We start from the raw sequence: 21,850 nt of genomic DNA, 5'->3' as shown, positions 1-21,850 counted from the left end.
CAGCCCTAAGTGTGAGCAGAGGCTGCTGCTCCCTCTTGGATCAGCCCCCAGTGCCTCTGCACCTCGCTGTTACTCAGCACTTTTCCCTGACAGGGAATTAAGTAGGATTTCTAGGTCATTGTGGGGCTGTCAGGAGGAATCGTCTCCTGTAGACCTCATTATCAAGGCTCTTTCTGCAATGCCAGACTTCAGAACAATTGCAGCCTGGTTCCCTAAACACTGGCTAATGAGACAGAGCTGTTAGCAGCAGTTTGCTAAATAAAGGCTGTTTCTGCCTGAGACAGAATAGAGCCAGACGGGATTTTCTTAGCTGTCTCTCACACAGAAGGTATTTCAAAGGACCCCGAATAAAATAATGAGGTAAATGTTGCTCTCGTGGTGGCTGCGTGGGGTCAGCGCTCGATGCTAGTGCCAGGTGCTTCCCCACAGCAGGGACTTCAAGTAACTTGTGCTCAAGAAACCCAGAATCCTCTCCTTGGTTTCAGGGTATCCTGATTATCTCCCTGAGCTCCTTTGTCCTGCTGTGACAGTGACTTGCTGCTCGGTGGATGAGCTGGGTGCTGACCTCCGTTTCCTTGGGTGTCACAGGAGGATATTCTGTGATCCCCAGCTTGCAGCAAAGCTTGCCCAGCATTCACACACATGGCTTTGGGGAGGCAAGGGGTCCAGCAGCTGAGCAGGAGGGACAAGTGTGACAAGTGTGTGGCAGCTTTTGAAAGGAGCTGGGGGGTTGCAGCCTGCCCAGAGGAGACAGGTGAGATCTCAGCTTGTGTCTGGGTGCTGAGCAGAGGGGATGCAGCCCCCACCTGGGTAATGTGAAGCCAGCTGACTTCTGTTGATGTGCCTGTAATGAGATTTTTCATCCTACCTCTCTTTCTGTTGCCACAAGGGCCTGGATTAAAGGTAAACTCTGGAGTGTGATGGGATGAGTCCTTGCCTCTGGCTGAAGCAGGCACAGGAGAGCTGGGGAGTATTACCTGTCCAGTTTGCAGGTCTGTTTGAAGAGGTGCTTTGATGTGGTAGTGGGCGTCCATGGAAGGTAAACGGTGTCTAGACAGGTTTTTCTCACTCTCTTGTTATCTCTGAGGCAGCAGGAACGGTGCCAAACAGGCTGAATGGCTCCAGAAGCAGAGCTATTTCTAGGAAGATGGAAAATGGTTCTTCAGGAGAATCCAGGATAGCTCTCGCTGGACCCCGGTTGAACTTCTTGCAGGTGGAACCTGGATCACTTAATTGCAGGTAGATGCTGCTAAGAGTGAGCAAGAGGAGGTCCAGGAGGTGGCCAGTGTGTTTCCAGTGAGCTGGCACAGCAGAGAGGTCCAGGAGAGGTCCAGGAGAGGTCCATTGACCAGTGCTGTGGCCGGCAGGTTGGGAATCCAGGACGATCCAGTCGATTTTGGCAGCAGCAGGGTGCTGAGGGAAGATTCCCTCGGTCTGGCTAACTGATGGGTGCCAGGACTTGCCCAGCAGAGCTGGCCTGTGTGCCCGGTGACCACTGCAGCGGTGGGGCCGTGGCTGTGGGAGGGAAGGAGAAGGCAGGCCGGGATCTGGAGAGACTTGTCGCTGGCTGGCAAGCGCTGCTCTCAGCGCTGTCTCTGATATGCCATCTCCCCGGGCTGTTTGGGAGGGGAAGTGGAGACTGGATTCAAATGCCTATTGTCTGTCCTTCAGCTGGGAGCAGAGCCAGCAGAGAGAGAGGCGCTGGCAGCATCTGATACAGGGGGCAGATGTGAGGGGAAGCACACTCATCCGTGAAACGCTGGCACTGGGATTTTCAAAGGAGCCTCAAAGGTTAAGTGCCATGTGCTGGAATGTGTACATGAAGGTCAGGAGAGAAATCCGAGGCTCCTGGGATTCCTGCAGGGCTGGGGGAAGCTTTTTGCAGGCAGCTCTTGCCACGGGGACGAGGCCTTGTGCAGCATCTGTGTGCTGCCAGGACTCCTGCTGCCCTGGGCCCCAGCTGTTTTCAGCGTGGCCGTGAGGAGGGCAAAGCCACGCCGTGCCAGGTTTAGTGTCACCTGGGAAGCTTCAGAGGAGCTCAGGTAAGCTCAGCCTGGCTCCCCTCTCCTGTGGGCAGCTGCTGGGTTCTGCAGCAGGGGCTGGGAGCTGAGCGCTTCCCGGCCCTGCCCGGCCTCTCCCCCTGCCCGAGCAGGGCTCGGCCACGGGTTCCAAGCAGAGCTGGAAACTTGGCACGGGGGCACGGAGCAGCCAAGAGCCCAGCTTGCTCCTCTGTGTCAGGGCTGGCTTCTGTACTGCTGTGGGGAGTGCAAATATGTTCCCAATCTGTTTGCCTCGCTGACACGACTCCAAGACACACAGGGAACAGATACACTGACCGAGAAGGGGCCATTGTTACAGGGACCTTCCTGACTGTGGCTCCGCTGTGCTTCATCCCCAGCATCCACAGAGCCCAATCCTCCCGGGTCCCCAGCCTGACCTGCACGTTAGCACAGGCAAGCCAGGGGTTCTCTCCTGCTTTACTCAGTTTGTCCATCCATGTGCCCTGATCTGGCCTTCTGATTTCTGTGCTGATGTCTGGCAAGCAGGTATTAAATCAGGCTGTAGATAAAAGGAGACGAGCGTTGCCTCCCTGAGAACCCCAGACATCCAGTGACACATTGCTAATTGCAGCCAGGCAGACAGATAGCAGTGCTGGAGGCTGAGCAGCCAGGAGCCAGGGGAAGGCACTGATGGGCTGATGGACAGGTTGGGGTTTTGGCCAAGGAGGATTGAAGGCCCCAAGAAAAGCAGAGAAGAGGAAGGGAGTTACCTCATTTGTTTCCAGCAGGATTGTCCTCTGAGAGGTATTTCCTTAAGCTTTACACAGTCCGAATTTAGTTGCAACTTTTATGAACAATAAAGGCTTCCATGGTTTCCCTTGGAGGAGCTGGAACGAATCCAAATAGATTTTAGTGCTGAGAAGCAGGTCCTGTTACTAATGTCAGCCTAATCACTTCTTTCGATCTCCTTCCCACCTTTTTTGCCATTCATGCTCTAAGGCCTCCAGGCAAGTTACCAAGTCCAGTCTACTCTTCTTAGCTCTTTCTGACTTTGCAGCCTCCCCTTGCTTTTTAGGGTCTATGAGGGCATTTAATATGCCTGCCCCAGGCTGGGATGGGGACTGTCCCCATGCCTCAGGAGAGAGCTGGCGCTGTGACACGAAGCCTGGAGGAGCTGTCAGGACAGTGGCACAGAGCTGAGCTGAACCAGGGACCAGCACGTGCTGCTGGGGCTGTGTCTCCCTGGGAAAAGGGCCTCTGACCAGGACTCAACTGGGAGCATTCGGCTGAGAAAATTCTCTGCTAAAAATAGCAGCAGATGATGTTTAAGGAGAAAAACAAGTCAGGGTCTGGGAGAAGTTGGTTCCCAGATACGTGGCTAATTCGACTCCCCCAAGACAAGTAATCTTTTAACCCCTCCGTGCCAAGGCTCCTTTCTGCTCTAATAAACAAACTTGCCCTGGTCAGGAATCCAGGCTGGGACGAGCCAGGATGGGTTTTGTCCTCTTTGCTGTGACACAGCATTAGTTCCTTCCCTCTCCCCCTGCTCATTTATGGCAGCATCTTCCTAATAGCTCTCTGTGTCACCCTTTTCATCCTTATCTGTCCCTGACTTCACTTGGGCTCCCTTTAATTCCCCGGGTGCACTTCCTAAGGAAATAATCTCCCCTGAACCCTGCGGCGCTTCTCCCCGTGCGGGTTGGCAGCCTGTGCTCGGGCTGATGTTCACAAGGGAAGCCTTTTCAGATCTGCTTCTGTGATCCAGGGCTGCCCCTAAAATCACATCTCCGGGCCTGCACATGGCTCGCTGAGCGCCTTTTCCCCCTGGTGGGGCTGCGTCCTTTGTTCTGACAGATTCGCTGCAAAGCTTCAAAGCTGCCTGGCGGAGGCCGGCCCCACCTCTCCTGCCTGGAATGACGGCAGTGGGATCAGGGGCTCCTGGTCTGCTCACAGGCAGCCGGGGATGTTCCCTGGGTGCCTGCAGTCAGGCTCCTGCAGCGTTCATTTGTGCGTGTTTTGTGCGGCGCATTAGCGAGACAATTGCGGTTTGTACCCGGGGCTGGAATTACACACGCGCGGAAAAAAGGCAAAAATTACACTGTAAAATTGGAGGAAATGTTCTTAAAACGAGAGCTGCTTTCAGTCTTGTCATAAATGATTTCTCTGTGTGCTTGCTCACGCCCTCTTCTGTTCCCTTCTCCAGCCTACTCCCGGCTCTTGGCTCTGATGACTGCTGCTCTCTTCCCAACTCCCTTTTTCCACAGGAAGATGACATGGTTGGTCTTCGATAAGCAGAACCTCAGATCCGTGTTTTGCTGGTCAAGCTCTAGGATGGAGGAGAAGGAAGGATCAGGAGATTAGAGTCACAGACAGAGGAATAGAGGATTATAGGCTAAACCCCTGCAAGTCTCTGTATTGATGGTTGGGACACAGCCAGACACTAAGGAGCATTGCAAAGCCTGGTGCTGATAGCATATCCGCTTATTTCCTGTCTTTGCATTGCAGGCAGCTTCTGAGATGTGTGTCCTCATCAAAAGCCAGGGTCAGGCAGGTGCCGAGCATCCCAGCTCCTGGGGAAGTCAAATACCTGCTGAGATCAAGTCTGTGCCTCGGCTGGCGTTCAGCCTGGAAAACGTCACTGTGGCTTATGAGATTCTCAGCAATCCTTGAGTCAAATTCCCACATGAGCCAAAAATAAAGGAACTTGCCCCTTTTCCCGTTGCAGTTCATTCCCTCTCCCTGACGCTGGCCATAGATCCCTGTCACGTCTCGCTGACCCCACTCCGTCCTGGATTTCATCCCTCAGCATCTGTCTGCTGCCGGGAGAGTCCTGCTGGGAGGAAGGGAGAGGACAGCAGGAAGACCATTGCCCCTGGCTCTTGTGACAGTTATATGCTGGTTCCCTCCCACTTTGCGCTAATTTGGTACCAGCATCTGCCACTTTGGGGAGGAAGGGGACTTGCTGAAGTGAGAAATAACGTAGGATGTGCCTGCATGGCACTTCTTAGGGCTGGCTACGGAAACAATGGAAGGCAAGTGGGAATAGGCAGGAAGGGTTGGTTTCAAATCTGCCCTGTGCAAAGGTTCCCACTGCTCTCCAGTGCTCACCATCTTTGTTCCTGGGATTTGCTGCTGCAGGGCGTTCTCATCTGGTGAGCGGGTCACAGCGTGGCGTAGCCACTGCTGCCTGAGATAGCGTGTGCCTTTGCCCTTCCTGTGATTTCCATTCCTCATTTTTTTCCTCCAGTGAACTGGAACTGTACATCCTCACTGAATTACAGGGGACACTGAGTTTGAAGGGGCTGAGGCTCAGCTGAGAAATGTACAGCACTTGGGCAGATGGAAATGATGGGGAAACACTGCACGGGAGACCCTCGGCTTCCTCAGGGTTCCAGGGGCCCAGCCAGCTGTATCCCTGCAGTTTTCGTGCCCTAAAGCAGAGGTGGGGATGAGCTGCCCTCCTGGGATCTCCTCATGTCCCATTTTTGGCACTGATTTCCCTGGTGTTGGCTGTGAGCCAGCCCAGTTTGAAGGTGTAATTAGGCTGCCTATTTGTTAATGGAAATGGCAAGACCAGAGCTGAGCACATTGTGCCTGGTTTGATGCATTCCTGGCCAAGTGATCTGGATTTCTCCTCTGGTTTTTGCCAAAACCTTGGTGCAGATGTAAGGAGGAGCTCTCCCACCTCAGAACCACACAGCAAGGCCACCTGCCCCTGTTTTTCCCTCCTGGAGAGTCAGCCTAACACTGGAAGCCCAAAGCATCTGTGTGAGGGGCTTGACCCCAGAGGCCAGCAGCAGGGCAAAGAAATGCTCTGGGCAGGACTTAACCCCCTGGCAGAAGCTCCATGCCCCATTCCCTGTTGCTCACACAAGCAAAATAAGACTTTCAGTTCAGCCTCAAGTTTCTTGGGAAGGGAGAAGCAATTCCAGAATGCAGGGGATGATAGCAACAGCTTTCCTGTTCATGTTTCCTTTCTGTTCCCCCTCCACTACCCTTCATCCCAGATTTTGAGGGGCAAATTCCAGCTCTTTCCATCTTCTCTCTGAGCTGAAGCTGGCCTGAAGTATGTTCTAGAAAGATGCAACCTGACATGCTGGAAGCTCTGGAGCCCTTGCTGCTTCCATCCTAATCTCTTTTAAGTATTAGGTATTAGTCATCCACGCAAATATTGCTTCCTTCCCGACTCGCACGTACAGTCAGTCCTTCCCAGGAGAAGAGCCAGAAACTGGGCATGAGCTTGGGAAAACAGGAGAGCTAGGCCCAGATCAGGCACAGATTAAGATGCTGGGCAAGGCTTGTCCAGCCACATCTGCAGGGTATTAAATGTCCATCTTCTCCTTGATGGCAGCAGCGCGTGGGTCCCTTTGTGGGGCTGCTGCCTCCAGCCACGTCTCTTGGGACAGAGGAAACCCCACTGTAATAAAATGGGGTCGTTTCTGTGAAGGGGCAGATCTGCAGGACCTTAACATCTCATCTCTACCCGCGCTGCAATGCCACAGCAAGCGAAGGTTGTGAAACTCGGAGCTGCAGAAGCCCTGATCAGATGATGATTTGAGATTGTCAGTCTGCAGCTGCACCCCAACGTGGCGAAACCAGGCTTGGGGAAACCATCAGAAAGCTCTGTGTGGTCTTCACAGGCAACACCTACGCTTCCCTGCCTGCCTGGGAGAGAGGAGGAGTGTTTGGCTACAGAAGGAGCTGCTTTGCTGAGAGGCTTTTGACCTAAGAGGGTTCCATATCTCCTTGAGAGCAACCTGTTCTACTCCTCAGGGTGGGAGTGCTTTGCTGTCTGGTTAGGAAGTAGAACAGTAAATCCTCCTGTCCAAAAGGAAAAAAAAAAGAAAAACAAGAAAATAAGGAGGAGGAAAGAAAAAGCTAAAATGAAAAGGAAGCAAAAAGCCTGTGTGCATGGCCTGGGTGCTAATGAGCCCTCTCTGCAGCAAATGCAGTCAGGTCTTTAAGGTCCCAGTTTAAGTGAGGAGATTTAAATCAGGAGATTTAAACAGGTTAGGATTTCGTTCCAGAACTGCACGTACCCTGTTTGAAGTCAGGCATCTCCTCACCTTCTGTACTGGTAAGCAGGAAGAGAGTGAATTAAGGGCAAAATCCCAAGTTCTTACATCTTCAGACGAATGCAAATACCCGGTGGTGTTCCACAGAGCTTCATCCTGTGGGGTCCTGGTCCTGCTGGGACCACCAGAGAGCCCCTCATGACTGGTGTTTCAGAGAGAGTGCTATGAGCAAGCTCCCTAAGAGAGGAGGAAAGCAAAGCCAGAGCCACGTGGATGCCAAGCACTGCCCTGTAGGGCTGCATTTGCCTTCTCTGGGTTGATTCTGCCTCGTGTTCCCTGCCCAGGCGGGCACATCTCTGTTGGGAGGTGTCTATCAGAGAGCTGGCACCCTTTTAGCTGAGCAGTACAAGCCATGCATCTAAAATAAGTCATGCTGGTTTATGATAGCTGGTAAAAATAAAGCCTTACTAGCACAGGCAGCTATAACAGCACAGAGCATTTACGACTGAGTGGGTTTTTTCCAGGGTGGGCTGGCCACAGTCTGGTGATGGCCTTTTTATAACCATTATCAGCTCCCACACAGACCAGGTCCATCTGTTACTTAATTTGAACGGAGACACTCCTAAGCTTTTGTTCCCTAATCTCTCGCTGCACATCTACATTGTTCTCCAGCAGGGCAGCCCACCCCGGAGTCAAGGCTGAGCTCAGGGAGGTGCCATGGAAAAACATGGGGTAAAAAAAGGCACGCTGGGGTCACTGGGCAGACGTGGCCCATCCACCTGCCTGCTCCCTTCTCTCAGCTCCAAGAGGCTTTCGACCTGCCACGGGGATGCAAACACACCAGCAGCTCCTTGGGCTGGAGGAAAGGAGTGGAAGTTGTGACTGAGCGCTACAAAACATTTGTTCATCCCTTATAAAGCCAGGCTTTATGTGTCACAAGTACATTTGCTATTCCTGAAGTTCTCCACAAAGGCAGTTGGACAAAGAAAGCCCAAAGAACTTCACCGAGAAGTGCCTAAGACACTCTGGTCTCTCATTTCTGTGCCACGCTGTGCTGTCTGTCCTGCACCACCTGGCACAAATCTGATTGTGGAATTGCAACGAGACGCGCTGGGAATAGAGAAGAGGGGGGATAAAGAGCCTGCAGCACTGGGAGACAAAAGGATGGATGTTTCCAGGCAGATGGTCAGATGTTCCTGAAAGGGCTTATGGTGATTTCCTCAGAAAAAGCTGAGGGCAGAAACCCAGCCTCCCCTCTCCATGTCTTACCCAGCCCATCTCTGCGTGGCTTCCTCCGCTCTTCCTCTGGAGATTTCCCACACATTTCACAGTCAGCTTCCTCCCTGCTGCACACACCCCCCTGGAGAGGCAGGGACAGTCCTGGGGTCAGCCTGGCTGCCCTCCCAGCTCCCCTGTGCTGCTCTGTGCCTGGGCTGTGCTGTCCTTGTCCCCGCTGCTCCCGGCACCGAGGATGGGTGGATGCTCCAGGGGCACCTCCAGACGGGCAGCCCCGAGCGTGCTGACGTGCAGAGGGTTCAGCTAACATGTTTTAACACCCCACAACATATCACTCACTGCTGCTGCGCTGAGTAACCACCCAGAAAGCAGAGATGCTTAACAAGGCATGTGGTTTATCGCAGCGTTCCCACATGGCTTAGGCACGCTTTGAATTGCAAATGGAGCAAGGGCTTAGTGATGATGGACACCTCGAGCAAGGCATATTTTTGTTGCTTTGGTGGGCAGGTGTTTAAATACAGCTGCGTGGTTTTGTACTGCCTGTGCCTGACAGTGCATTAGCTAAAATTACAGTTTCAGATAACTGCGATCGCGGCATCGAGCGATGCTGCAGCGCAGGATGCTGCCAGCAACTTCTCCCAAACTCTTTCCTGGTTATCCTCTCACTTTCCCTCTTAACACAATGCCTCACCTCCTCTTCAGATTTCTGCCTAGAGCTTTCAAACAGACATCAGGATGGAAGGAGGTGGAAGGTCAGGCTTGGCTTTGAACAGTAGAAAGGGGGTTCAACACACACACAGAGTTGCCTATAAAGCTGCTTTTTTTCCTTCAGGATAGCATTTTAAAATGATTCAGATACCATGAGTCACAGTAACAAGCATGGGCTGGATCTCTTTAGTTGAAAAAAAGAAAGTGCCATAAGAATATGCTATAGACTTCAGTGCCTTGTCCTGGATTCTATTTTGGAGAACTGATGACATTTGGGATTCAACCATATGTCTGGCTGAGTCTGCAGCACATACAGAGCTGGTAGGTATTCAGGGGGGTAGAACATACAGATCTGGTAGGATTTGGGATTTTGCAGCCTATAGAGACCTGGTAGGAATTGGGAGATGTGGCACATATGGATCTGGTGGGAATGCAGGGATGTGGAACATACGGCTGTGGTGGGTGCCTGTGCTGTGGCACACATGCTGCTCTGGAAAGGGAATGCAGTTCCAGCTGTTCTCCAGACCCTGGGTGCTGAGGCCTTTGAAGTGGGATTTACATAACACAAACCCTTTGCTGCTTATTTGTGCTGGGCTGGAAGGAGCCTAAAGGAACACCTTTGAAATACTCCTTTTAGAAGGTGGCTTAAGCACCAGTGATGATTTCACACAAAACAAAACAAAGAGACAACCTTTGCCAACAGAGCAAAGTTCTAGAAAGGCATTCCTCTCTTGCTGTACAGTCTGTATGGTCACTTCAGGTTTTTGTTTTGCTTTTCTGTCACCTTCTTTTAATTTAGAACATGCTACTTGCAGTGTTCTGCTACACAGAGAGGAATAAATCTGCCTGAGCAGTGATTTAAGCAGCCACATTGATCTCTGCCCAAGGTCAATACATGTAATAATGCCAGAACCTCTGCCACAGTCTCCAAGGACTCAGCTTCTGTCTAAAATTTGTTGTCATCCTGCTTTGTGCCTGAGGGATAGACCTGAATCTCTAGTGGGTGAGAAAAAGCCTGCTGTGAGCAATTTCTGAGAAATCAGATGGGGCCGGAGTCTGACGGAGCCCCACTGTCTTGGAGTGAATATTTCTAGGGCCATAACTCCCTCAGAGCCACACCACTCTGTGGTTTTACTGTCCCCACCTTCAACTGAACTGATACTCTTCACTACAGCAGATGTAGGACTGCTGCCATGTCTATTTGATGGGACAGCATTTTTCTGGGAAAAGATACTGTGCAAGCAGGAATCCATAACAAAACTAAAACTGGTCCAGAGCAGGAGGCCAGCCAGCATCCCCTCAGATCAGCTCAGTGCTCAGACCTGGGCTCTCAGTTAAATTCTTGGTCCCAGAAGCAGCAGTCTCACAGCAGAGATAATCAAATGCCTTGTTTCACTGTTGCTGGAAACATGTCCAAAGATTTCAAAAGGATTTTCCCAAAATTGTGCCTTGTCTTCTGGGGATGAACAACTCCCATGCTCTGGGGGTTTGCTGGGATCAGTGGAATCTGTTCATGCGCCCGAGGATCAGAGCCCCAGCCAGAACACCTGGAGGATCAAAGGACTTCTTACAAGAGCACGTAGTGTCAGGACAAGGGGGAATGGATTCAAACTGGAAGAGTGCAGGAATAGATTGGATATCAGGACAAATTCCTCCCTGAGAGGGTGAGGAGGCCCTGGCACAGGGTGCCCAGAGCAGCTGTGGCTGCCCCTGGATCCCTGGCAGTGCCCAAGGCCAGGCTGGATGGGACCTGGAGCACCCTGGGACAGTGGGAGGTGTCCCTGCCCATGGCAGGGGGTGGCACTGGATGGGCTTTAGGGTCCCTTCCAACCTGAACTGTTCCATGATTCTGTGATGAACAGAGGGAAGGGAAAGCGTTGGCGTCGTGTGGCACAATTCCCTCCTGTCAGGGGGTAGGTCTGGAAGCAGAAATTCTGATGAAAATGGACTCTGCTTCAAAACAGACTTGAAGAAATTACTGCTTAGACCAGCTCGTGGCTGGAAGGAGCCAAAGTCCAGAGCGCTTTCAGCTCAGTTCAATATTGGATTTCTCCCAAATGCTGCATGACCGTCTCCAGTGCAGAAGGGGGAAGGGTGGAAAAGTCCTGCTAGGAGCAGTTTTGGCTGGGCCAGCTATTAGTTAGCATCAGCTGGTGGCTTTTGTGTGAGAAACAATGATTTTGGACACAAAGGCAGCTTTCTAAACCTTGCCAAACTCCAGCTCTCCCTGGTGGTCTTTGGGGTATCGGCACCGGGGCTCCCAGGAAAGGGTCAGCTTTTAACAGACTGCGAGGGATAGGAACCAGCAGGGAACATTTCAGCATTGCTGGAAGGCTTTTAGATGTTGAAGGCCCTCAGGCTTTCAGTGGGAGTGACTTTGCAGCTCTCCGGTGTTTCTCAGCTTGCTGCCTTGCCACTCCACCAGAGGGACGTTGTCCCTGCACTGTCAATCTCTGCCCAAAAGCTTTCCCCCCCGAAAGCCAGCTCAGGAATTTCCAGCTATGTCATGAAGCTGGCGATCATTTCTCTCTCCACATCTCCCTTCAGCTGCCTCTTCTGCTTTCTATCCATGTTTGTTACAGCTTTTTACTCTTAACCTTTAGCTACATTTCATGTCACTGGGGTAGTGTTGTCCATCATTTTTAACCTGCTGTTTGATCGATGCTCAGTGAGCTCAGTGGGCATCTCCCTTAGATTTCCACAAGCTCCTGATGGGATTGGTCACAGTAGAGCTGCTTATGTGGCCATGGCAGGCCCCTGCAGCTGATTATTTTGGCACTGGCTGTAGTTTGGAACCTCCTTCAGCCTGGTTTGGGAACACCAAAGTCTGACTGAGAGAAGGAGAGCCAGAACACCCAGAACACCCAGAACACCAGAACATTCCAGAATATCCTCTGTCTGCTTCACTTTCCTCTTCCAGGGAGCTCCCTGCTTGTTTCCCTCTCCCTCTGGAGAGTTGTTGGTGAATTGGGCATCCAGCAGAGCGTGAGTGCTGTTGATACCTGCTCTGGTGGAATGCACAGCAGAAGGGACATGGAAGGCAGATTTTTCAAACTAAAATGATATGCAGAAGAGGGAAGATGACTGGATTAATTGGGAACACTTTGGTGCCTAGAGCAGGAAGGGAACAAGCAAGTTTGTGTTACAAGGAGCCTCACAGCGTTGCATGGCTGAGCTTTCACCCCAGTGGGGGTCTGGCTGGAGCTCTACCCAAAGAGCTGAACTCCTGTTTTCTCCTGAATCACAGTCCTCTCATGATTTACTGCCTCACATTTCACATCACCAGACCTGCAATACTGGCCAATATAATCTGCATTTGTTAGAGGCCAGGCCTGGCCGCTTTCATCTCCCAGGAACTGACCGGATCTCTCCAGCTTGGTCTGCTTCCTGTCTTTTCCTGACCATCAAGTTAATTTTCAAAATAAAACTTTCACTCCTGCATTATCACAGTTCCTTTCCCATCTAAACAAGCACAAGACACAAAGAAATGGCTTGTGCTGGCACTGCCTTTGTGCCATTATGTTAATCCTCCTCTTTAATTGCTACTTCTAACAATTATATTTTCCTGTATTTACACCACAACTCCTAAATAAACTCAGTCCTGCTGGCGCTGTGCTGGTAGCCAGGAAGAGGTTTTATCTGGGGAAGTCAGTCCTCGGAGCTGGCCAGGATGATTTCTCAGCAGGCAGCCTTTTCCTAGCTGGGTGACTTATGAGCTGTGCTATTTCTTATTACCTTCTGTTTGTTTTTCCAGGCTGCAGACTCTTGGCTGTGGAGCTGACATCCAGCAACACCAAGCCCGTGGTGCAGGAATTCCAAAGTGAGTGCTGCCTGTGCTGCCTCGGGATTCACATCAGGCCAAACAACGGAGGGAAATTTGGCTGATTGGTCACTGGCTCCTTGGGACTACGAGAGCCTGGGGCTCAGAGAAGTGCCTAAGAATACGTCTGTATCTCCCAGTTTTAAATGGTTTCTTGAGGTCCCCTGCAAGCCACTGGCATTGCAAAGTCTCTGCCTAAGTGCTTTTTTGAACTGGGTCCCAAAAGAAGGAAAAGCAGTTGTTCTTGCATTTAATACACCCGGAGAGAAATTTATATTTTCTCTTGGCCCTCCTACAGATGTGCCCTGGGACACTGGGAAGGCACCTCCCAGCCCTGCTGGGGTGCCCTGTTCTGCAGGGGAGATGGGATGCCAGTGCCAGCTGCAAAGGGGAGAGGGTTTGCTGGGTTTATGCCCAGGAGTCACGGTGCCAGTGCACCCCCATGCACTGCCCAGGGAGATGCTGCACCCCTGACTCACGCTGTGGCTCTGCTCAGCAGCAGGACAGGGCTGTGGGCTCACCCTGACAAAAGGTTTTGTTTGCCATAAGCCTCAGCCTGCAGAGAACAGGGTGTTCATTTCTCTCCATAGTTGATATCTGTTGGACTATTATTTTTGCTGGCCAAAATCCATCTTCCAATAGCTCCTGGAACCCAGCAGCGTTTCTGTTTGTGAGGCAGATGAAAGAGAAGGCTCTGCTTTGTGGGCAGCATCTCCTAATAAAACATTGAGTGAGAGAGCTCAAAGCAGAGCAAAAATACAGCTGCTTCCTATTAATCTGGATTGCCTTCATTTCTCCTGCTAGGTGTCGAGCTGTCCTGCATCATTAAATCCATAGCGACGCCAGATCCCAGAATCGAGTGGAAGAAAATCCGAGATGGAGAAACCTCTTACGTGTTTTTTGACAACAAAATGCAGGGTACGAAGATTGCTTGTTCTCAGGTCTCCAAAACAGCTTTCCAAACAGATTTCAGGAACAGTACAACGGGGAGCAAACAAACCTGTTAAAGGCAGGAGCCCTGGCTGGCTGGCTGCTTTCTCCTGGAGCAGAGCTCAGCAGCTGAAGTGCAGGATGGAGAGGGAGCAGGATGTTCTTTGCTCCCTGCTCATTATTGGCAGGTCACAGTAGGGAGCCACAGGGAGCTCCAGTGAGATCCTGGCTAGGAGGTATTTTTTAAGGAAGGAATGCTGCAGCTTCCCTTCTGTGGGTCCCAGCGTGGTCACTGGGTGTCCGAGCTCTCGGGACCAGGCACTGACCCCTCCTGACTTCCCATATAACATCTGAGGGCTCCACCTGCACCTCAGCAGGGATCAGTGCTCTCTGCTGAGGCAGCACAGGGATCTGCAGCATCCTGGGAGCATTAGGAGCAACCTCCTTGGGTTGATGGGGAAACTCCAGTGCCAGTAGCACTTCACTCCATCTGGAATTATTCCAGCACTTCAGATGGGACCAAGAGCCACATCCAAATGAATCTTCCAAAGGAGGCAAGGCCTGGGGCTGTCTTGGGAGTTCGATTTTGCCACAGTTTTTGAGGTTTGGAGTGGTGGAGTGCTTTCCAGTTCATCCTCTTACGCGGCTGGCAGCTTTGGTTTCCTTTGGGGCTTTCAAGCATCGAGTTCCTTTGACTCTGGAAAAGCCAGAGATCAACTGCTTAATTTATACACCCAAAATGAGTCTGTGTGATCCCCCTGATGTTTTCCTTCCTCTTTCCTGTGTGTCAGGAGACTTTGTGACTCGGGCAGAGATTCTGAGCCGGACATCCCTGGTGATCAAGAACACCACGAGGATGGACACGGCCACGTACCGCTGCGAGGTGGCCGCACCCTCTGACACCAAAACCATCGATGAGATAAACATCCAGCTCACAGTCCAAGGTACCAAACCCAGAACCTCTGCTACGGGAACAGAAGGGGCTGTGGCGACCTCCAAAGTCCAATCAGTGCCGCTCTGGGAGGTTTAAAACCAGCTGGGAATAATGGAAAGTTTTGATGGTTCTGCCTAAGGAAGCACAGAATTCAGAAATGGTTTAGTCCTGCTCAGCAGTGCCACTCACCTGGTTTGTGTCTTCCCACAGTGAAACCCATGACTCCCAGATGCTCTGTGCCTAAAGCTGTCCCTGTTGGCAAGTCAGCCTCTCTTCACTGCCACGAGAATGAAGGTTTCCCCAAGTCCACCTACAGCTGGTACCGCAACAGCGAACCTCTGTCACCCGATGCCAAATCCAGCAGCAAATCCCACAACTCCTCCTACACCCTGAACCCTGCCACAGGCACTCTGGTAATGCCCTGACAGATCTAATCAAGGCTGGTTTGGCTGGACGGGTTATCTTTAAGGTTGCTTGTAAATTCAGAAAAACATTGCCTGGCTTTCAAGGAAGGAATAATTTGAAGAAGGTGAGGTGTTCCAGGGTCTGGGCGAGTTGGGAGGGGGAAGATTGATGGAAGAAGATCTTAGCAGAGATGCATTTTTGTATACATTTTTCTACCCTCACAGTGCCTGTTTCTCATGTCACATCCCTTCCCTTTATCCCTTTTCCCTCCCCAGGTTTTCCATGCAGTGCACAAAGGTGACACAGGGCGTTACTCCTGCATAGCAACAAACGATGCTGGCTTTGCCAAGTGTGAGGAGCAGGAGATGGAAGTCTGTGAGTGGCTCTCTGTACAGTTTTCATCAGTGCTGTTGATACATCACCATAAATAAATTGCCATCACCATCAGGAATGAGGGGGGACGCCCTACAGCGTTAAGTCTTCCCTGCTTTCTCATAGTCCCAAACATAAGGAGATAAAAATAATCTGAAAATTCAGGGAAACATCAGATCATGAACAGATTCAATCTCCAAATCAGGGACTCACTAATTCCCTGTGAACTGTTGCTTAAAATATTTGGGAGATGTCATTTTAGTGTGTGTGAAGCTGGAAAGTTGCTGCTGCCTTAAAGAAACACTGGATGCTGCTGTCTCTCTTTGCCAGATGACCTCAATATCGGTGGGATAATCGGGGGAGTCCTGGTGGTCCTTGCAGTTCTGGTGCTCATCACCCTTGGGATCTGCTGTGCCTACAGAAGGGGATACTTTGCAAATGGCAAAGAGAGTGGGGAAAGGTAAGCTGGCCTTCTTGGACAAGTCCCTGCACCCTCAGGTGGCCTGGAGGAGTCTGAAGGGTACCAAAAATTAGTGGCTGAAAGGAATTTTAATGCCTAATTCCCCACCAAAGTCCACAGGCCAAGCCAGTCCTTGAGACATCCAATGCCCTGCTGTAAAACCCTGCAGCACCCAGGTTCACTTCATGCAATCATCACAGAATCCCAGAGCGGGATTGGGACCTTGAAGATCATCCAGCTCCATCCCCTGCCACAAACAGGGACACTTTTCTCTGGACCAGGCTGCTCAGGGCTCCATCCAGCCTGGCCTTGGACACTTCCAGGGATGAATGGCATTTTCCTAAGGGAGAATCGTGGTGTGGCTGCCAGAGGATGGGAGCTGTGCTCTGATCTCCTCATCCTTTGCTTGGGGAAGGAGGCCCAGCACCAGTAAATGCCTGCAGGTGTTTGTCCAATAGCTCATGTGCTGTTGGCATAACGAGGTCCATGGTTTGATGATCACAGCTCACTGCACAATTATTCTGAAGCATCAGGACATGCATAGGGAATGGAAGCAGCAGAGCAGGCTCTCTACAGGAAATCTCACTAGTTGTGAGGACCTAAATTTGGGATGAAAAACAGCCGTTTCAGAGCGCACATTAAAATGTTAAGAACAACAGCATTAGCATCAGAGACAAGCCTCGATGTCCTTACAGAGTCTGGAGAGGAGATAATATATGCAAAGCCAAGATTCTCGCCAGATAGATTTGTTCTGTGCTAAATGTTGTTTTTCAGCACAAGTCCTGTCTTGCTTTTCTCTTTGGTTTCGTTTGTTTTTCGGAAAAAGCTCTAAATATTCCATTTAAATGCAGCTGAGGGTTGGCATACACTGGACTTGACAGTCGTGTATAAATCCTGAGTTCCTGTGGGATTGCAAACAAGTGGTGCTTCCTTATAACTAAGAAAAATGCTGGAGGGTTCTGGCAGTGAAGGATTAAAATGAACTTTATAATTGCCACAGGAAACAGAGCAGGAGGCACAGAAAGGCAGTGACAGGCACCAGAGCAGGAGAGCCCAGGAAAGAATCAGTTTATCTCTTTGCAGAGTCTTAGGGAAACACACAGCAATCTTTTTACCCTGTGCTGAAGGGGAATTTAGAAAAAATGCCAGTCATGGCAAATGATGGAATAAACACAGACTTCTCATTTGAGAAACACGCTGGGTTTCGCTCTGCTTGCTTCTCACTCAGCTGCTCCTCCTCATTTCCCTCTTTCCCAGCACCTCCCCTCCAAAATCCTGCAGGCTTCCTGTCCCAGAAATGAGATTTTTCCTTTTCTTCCAGCTACAAGACTCCAGCAAAGCCTGATGGCGTCAACTATATCCGGACAGATGATGAGGTAACAACAAATGATTTGCATTTACCATCTCTGTCAGGAGAGGAAGAGGGTGGGCAGAGGACGAGTCGCTTTTAGGGCCTACAGACTTTCTGAGAGTGGGCTCCTCTCCGAAGCAAGGCTGGGGAACAGAGGGAAAACAGAAGGGTGAAGGCTGAGTCATTTCCTTAGAAATGATGAACAGTTTAAGTTGCCTGAAGTGGCTGATGCCAGGAGATATCAGAGGCAGCTCTGCTCCGAGTTATCTCATGGCCTGACCCCCTTAGGGTGAGTTCCATTGGATTAAGTGGGCAGGATGTGATGCTTTTACGAGAGAGTTTGTATTTTGGGATTTGAGTGGGTCACTGAGCTTAAGACCAGAAAAAGCCTCTCCCATTAGCAGAGATGCTGATGGGGGAGTGAGAGAGTCCCCTGCCACGCCTTGGTGTGTGAGGAGGATGGGAGGAGGAGCACCTGGCCAGTGGAATTGGTGCCTCCCTCTCCTTCCCAGTGGGAAATGGGAGCTGCCTGGGCAGAATCCTCATGGTTACACAGCTTGGATCTACTTTTTGGGGGCAGCAGGAACAGAGAGCTGCCTGGAAAGCTGCTGGATCCTTCCTACATCCCAAACTGTTTCGTTGCAGGGTGACTTCAGACACAAGTCTTCATTTGTCATCTAAGACGCCAAAAGAAAATTGCAAACCAGCAAAAGCGAGTGTGAAAATACCTCCTCCAGGAACTCAAAGCAAGAGCAAGAGATTAATTAAGTGCGCTTGGAAGAGTTTGGAACACACAAGAACTTGATAGCTAGCTATCTGTATATCTTTTTTTTCTTTGCCAAAGTTTAAAGTAACTCCTCACTGCCCAACTCGCGTCTCCCCTGCCTCCGGAGATACCACCAGGATCACCCAAACCTGTCCTTGGACTAAGGAAAGGTTTTACTCCTTCCCAAGAGACTGGGCTGTGGAAGTTTGTGGAATTGCCTTCTCTTTGTGCTGCAGGGACACAGCCACAATGTGCAAACCGAGCAGGGGCACAGCATTAGGTAAACGTGTGGTAGACATTACTGGTAATGTGTTACTAGGAGACAAAAAAAGGTGCTGATACGGCAGTAGATGGACTTCAAAGAGTGAGATTTATCCATGCAAGGGGGGATTTCCTCCCAGCAGCTCATTGCCCAGGCCTGGCTGGTGACTTTTCCACATCTGTGATTGTCTTGTGCTTGGCTCTGACCGCTCAGGTGCACAGGGGTGTCTCTGCCCAGCCACCAGTGACAGTGAAAACACCACTAATGCCCTCAGCCCTTCTGTAACCGTCCCCAGTTGTTGTTATTTGTAGTGGGATGACCCTGGCCGGGTGCCTGGTGCCCACTAAGTCACTCTATCACTCCCTTTCCCTTTGGGACAGGGGAGAGAGCAAGATGGAGAACAGCCAGCAGGGTGAGAGAAAGCAGTTTTATTACAGTAAAAGAAAAAGAACAAGCAGAGATCTGCGCACAGAAAAGCTGAAGGGAAGAAAGGTCAGTGGCTGCTCGCCATCAGCAGCGATGTTCGGGCACTTCCTGGGAAGCAGGGCTTCAGCACACGGAGCAGATGCTCTGGAAGGCAAACATGGGAAGCTCATGAATGCCCTCCCCTTCCTCCTCTTTCTCTCAGCTTACACATCTGAGCTGATGTCATCTGGTGTGGAAAATCCCTTGGGTTGGTTTGGGTTGGTTTGGGTCAGCTGCTGGCCTGGCTGTGTCCCCTGCCAGGATCTTGCCCACTGCCATCCCCTGTGCCGGGGGAGGGAATGTCAGAGGGGCAGCGCTGCTGGGCAGTGGCCAAAACGCTGCTCTGTTATCAGCACCCTGCCAGCTAGCAGCACAAAGCACGGCTGGGGGGGCTGCGGGCTTTACCTCAGTCACACCCAACACATTCTCTAACACGACCCCCCAGGGCAGGGGCATTGCCTCTGCTCCCTGCTTTGCAGAGCTCCTTGCTCGCAGGTAACCCCTCATTCTAATCTGCACAAAGCAGGCTTGGCTCCTGAGTCTTTCCGTGGGGAAAGAGGCTTAGAGGGGAGGCAGAGAACCAGTGCTAAGACATCCCTTTCAGGAAAATTAAAGCCAAATAATTTCCTGGGCTAAGATTGCCATAAAAGGTACCGAGAGATCCTCCAGCTTTTTTTACCTTCTCCGTTTATTTTGTAAAACCCCTCCTTCTAAATTTTTTGCAAAGATCTATTTTGATTACTTCAGAAAAGGTAACATTTCTATTTAAAAGTGTAAATACGTGATGCCAGCAGTGTTTGAGTAACGGAGCTATTTTTTTACTGTTGAAGCTACAAGAGAGGAGCTCACACGTTGCTATAGTATGGCACTGTCAGAGCATATCAGTATTAATGCAAAGTGTAATAAAAAGCTGCAGGTGGAACAGCATCTCTTTCCTCTTCAGCCAGCTTCAGCCATTTCCTTGTCACAAGAGGTCTTACCAGACACAGAACAGTCACTCAGGGATAGTTTTTGTAAATTTATGGCAGGAGCTATCAACTTTTTTAATATGAAAAAAAAAACCCTTTTCTTGCCAGTGACCAACACTTTGTTTTTGTTGTTGCAAGAAAGATCCAGGGATGGCTTTTGGACTCAGTTCCAAAGAGGTGACAGAGTGACTTCAGTGTTTGCTGCCCCTCTGCAAGTTCCCTAAAGCACTAACACAGTGTGACAGCTACAGCAGGTTTAAGCCACATGGCCAAGGCCACCGTTTCTGGGGTTGGGAAAGCAAAAGCTCAACACAGAAGCACTTTCATAGTGTCAGCCGAAATTTTTCTCTAGATGGTAAAGGAAAAAGAAAAAAAAAAAACCACAAACCAAACCAACCAAATTTGGTTCTCTTGGCTTTAGAGAATGACTGGGAACACGTGTTTCCCAAAATATCCGTGTTGATAGCATTGGACAGCATTGGGTGAGACCAGGCTGCAAGATGTGGATGCAACACTAGGACTGTGCTGTGGTTTAAGAAGTTTTTTAATGTAGCAGAATTTAGTGTTCTTGTATTTCCAATATAAATTGAGTTGTCTTAACTTTTCCTGTATACAGCATTTTGGATACTTGACGATTTGGACTGTCTGTGTTATTTTTTAGTGTTCTGCTTGACTCTGTTTCCTAGAGCCCTCGCTGGACATGCCATTGCTGCATTGGTTTTGCCTAAACAAAGCACTGCCACTCGTCCCTTTGCCAGGCAAAGTAAAGACAAGGATGGGGCAGCCCTAAGCAGATGTTCTCTGTGTAACTCACACATCACCACTGCTCTTCTGCAGCTTCTCTCTGGTTACTTTCTTAATGCCAGCTCTTCAGCCAAGCCACCCAGAACTGACTGCTGCCTCTAATTGTTCTGACATTCCTTTGCACCCTCTGGGTATCCACTGCTCCTCCTCTGTGCTGCTTTCAGGGTACCTGCAAGAAGGGAGAGAGGAAAAGGTTGAACCAGGGGAGCTCTGGGCACGCTGGGAGCACAGTCTGCAGTCCCACCAAAGGCAGCCTTCGTGTGACAAACCAGCAGAGCTGAGAATCCAAACTCCTTTTTTTTTTTTCCATTCTGAAATGCACAGTGGCATCTCTAACGAGAGAAAGGGGAGTTGATCCCCCCCCATGCAGCTCCTGAGAGCTGACAGATGGAATTCATTGTATCATTGTGAATAATATTCAGGTTTGTACTAATGTATTACGTTTAACTTTGCCAAGAATGTTTTACATAAATACCAAGCTGTAAAGCATTCTTGTAGGGCGTTTTGTTTGGGCTTGGTGGTGTTTTTCAAACAGCCAAATTACGGGAAGCTCCTGTTTTCAATTCAGTGAAATAAGGGAAAGGCTCTCCTGTCAGAGCACTCACTCCCAGTGGGATGGAGGTGACACAGAGTCCAAGGTACGTGGCTGTTTATCAGTTAATTCTTGGACATTTGTTCCTGGCTCTCTAGAGAAGACAGGTTAAAACTCACAGGGCTCATCTCAGATACTGCTCGAGGACAAAACAGAAAGTAGGAAATAAATCCCAATTTACCATTCAGAGTGGTAAAATAATCGCTTAAGGCAGGAGAGAGGGTACAGAAATAAATGGTTTGGCCACAGCTGACCATCGCTTAAGCCAAAGCCATTCCATACATCCTCTGCTCTCTGACTTTGGTTTTGGGAATAAAGTTTAACCTCCCTTGAAGGGTTCTCTGATCTTCAAAAGAGAGTGGGGAAAGTGGAGGCAAATGATGGAATTCCAGTGCAGGAGGCAAGTGCCTCTGCTTCCACTCCTGCAGCAAATCCTGCTCTGTGCCTGGGGTTCGTGTCTGAGTTAGACAAAGCAGCAGGAATAAAACAGATCCCAGCTCCCAATTTCAATGAAATCTAGGCCATGAGCTCTGTGATAAAAGTTAACAACAGAAAAACTCCAGTGAGGTGCACGTGGCCATCAGGGAGACTCAGGAAGGGTCAGATTTACCCAGGGTATTTATGATAAACAAGGCATCTGCCCAGAGCACTTACCCACCTTGTCTGAGTTCCTCACACCGTGCTTGCAGTCAAATCAGTCTCTATTTAAAAGCTGCTGGTTTCAACACTAATTGAACTGAGGGCCCAAGATACCAATGATGT

General features: G+C 50.3%; 1 protein-coding gene across 1 annotated transcript in view; it reads left to right on the top strand.

Moving 5' to 3' along the window:
- JAM3 (junctional adhesion molecule 3) overlaps positions 1–20,325 on the top strand; it is a 30,378-nt gene extending 10,053 nt beyond the window's left edge. The window contains exons 2-9 of the mRNA XM_068994686.1: positions 12,714–12,779; positions 13,584–13,697; positions 14,501–14,653; positions 14,854–15,056; positions 15,324–15,423; positions 15,751–15,880; positions 17,202–17,256; positions 17,877–20,325. Coding sequence (XP_068850787.1) covers positions 12,714–12,779; positions 13,584–13,697; positions 14,501–14,653; positions 14,854–15,056; positions 15,324–15,423; positions 15,751–15,880; positions 17,202–17,256; positions 17,877–17,912 — 857 coding nt within the window. The 3' untranslated portion in view covers positions 17,913–20,325. The remainder of the gene's footprint in view (positions 1–12,713; positions 12,780–13,583; positions 13,698–14,500; positions 14,654–14,853; positions 15,057–15,323; positions 15,424–15,750; positions 15,881–17,201; positions 17,257–17,876) is intronic.
- Positions 20,326–21,850: the final 1,525 nt, after the last annotated feature.

The sequence above is a fragment of the Aphelocoma coerulescens genome, chromosome 24 (assembly GCF_041296385.1).
Source record: "Aphelocoma coerulescens isolate FSJ_1873_10779 chromosome 24, UR_Acoe_1.0, whole genome shotgun sequence".
Classification (NCBI taxonomy): domain Eukaryota; kingdom Metazoa; phylum Chordata; class Aves; order Passeriformes; family Corvidae; genus Aphelocoma; species Aphelocoma coerulescens.
The sequence above is the reverse complement of the archived record's forward strand: the minus strand, read 5'-3'. Positions and strand labels throughout refer to the sequence as shown.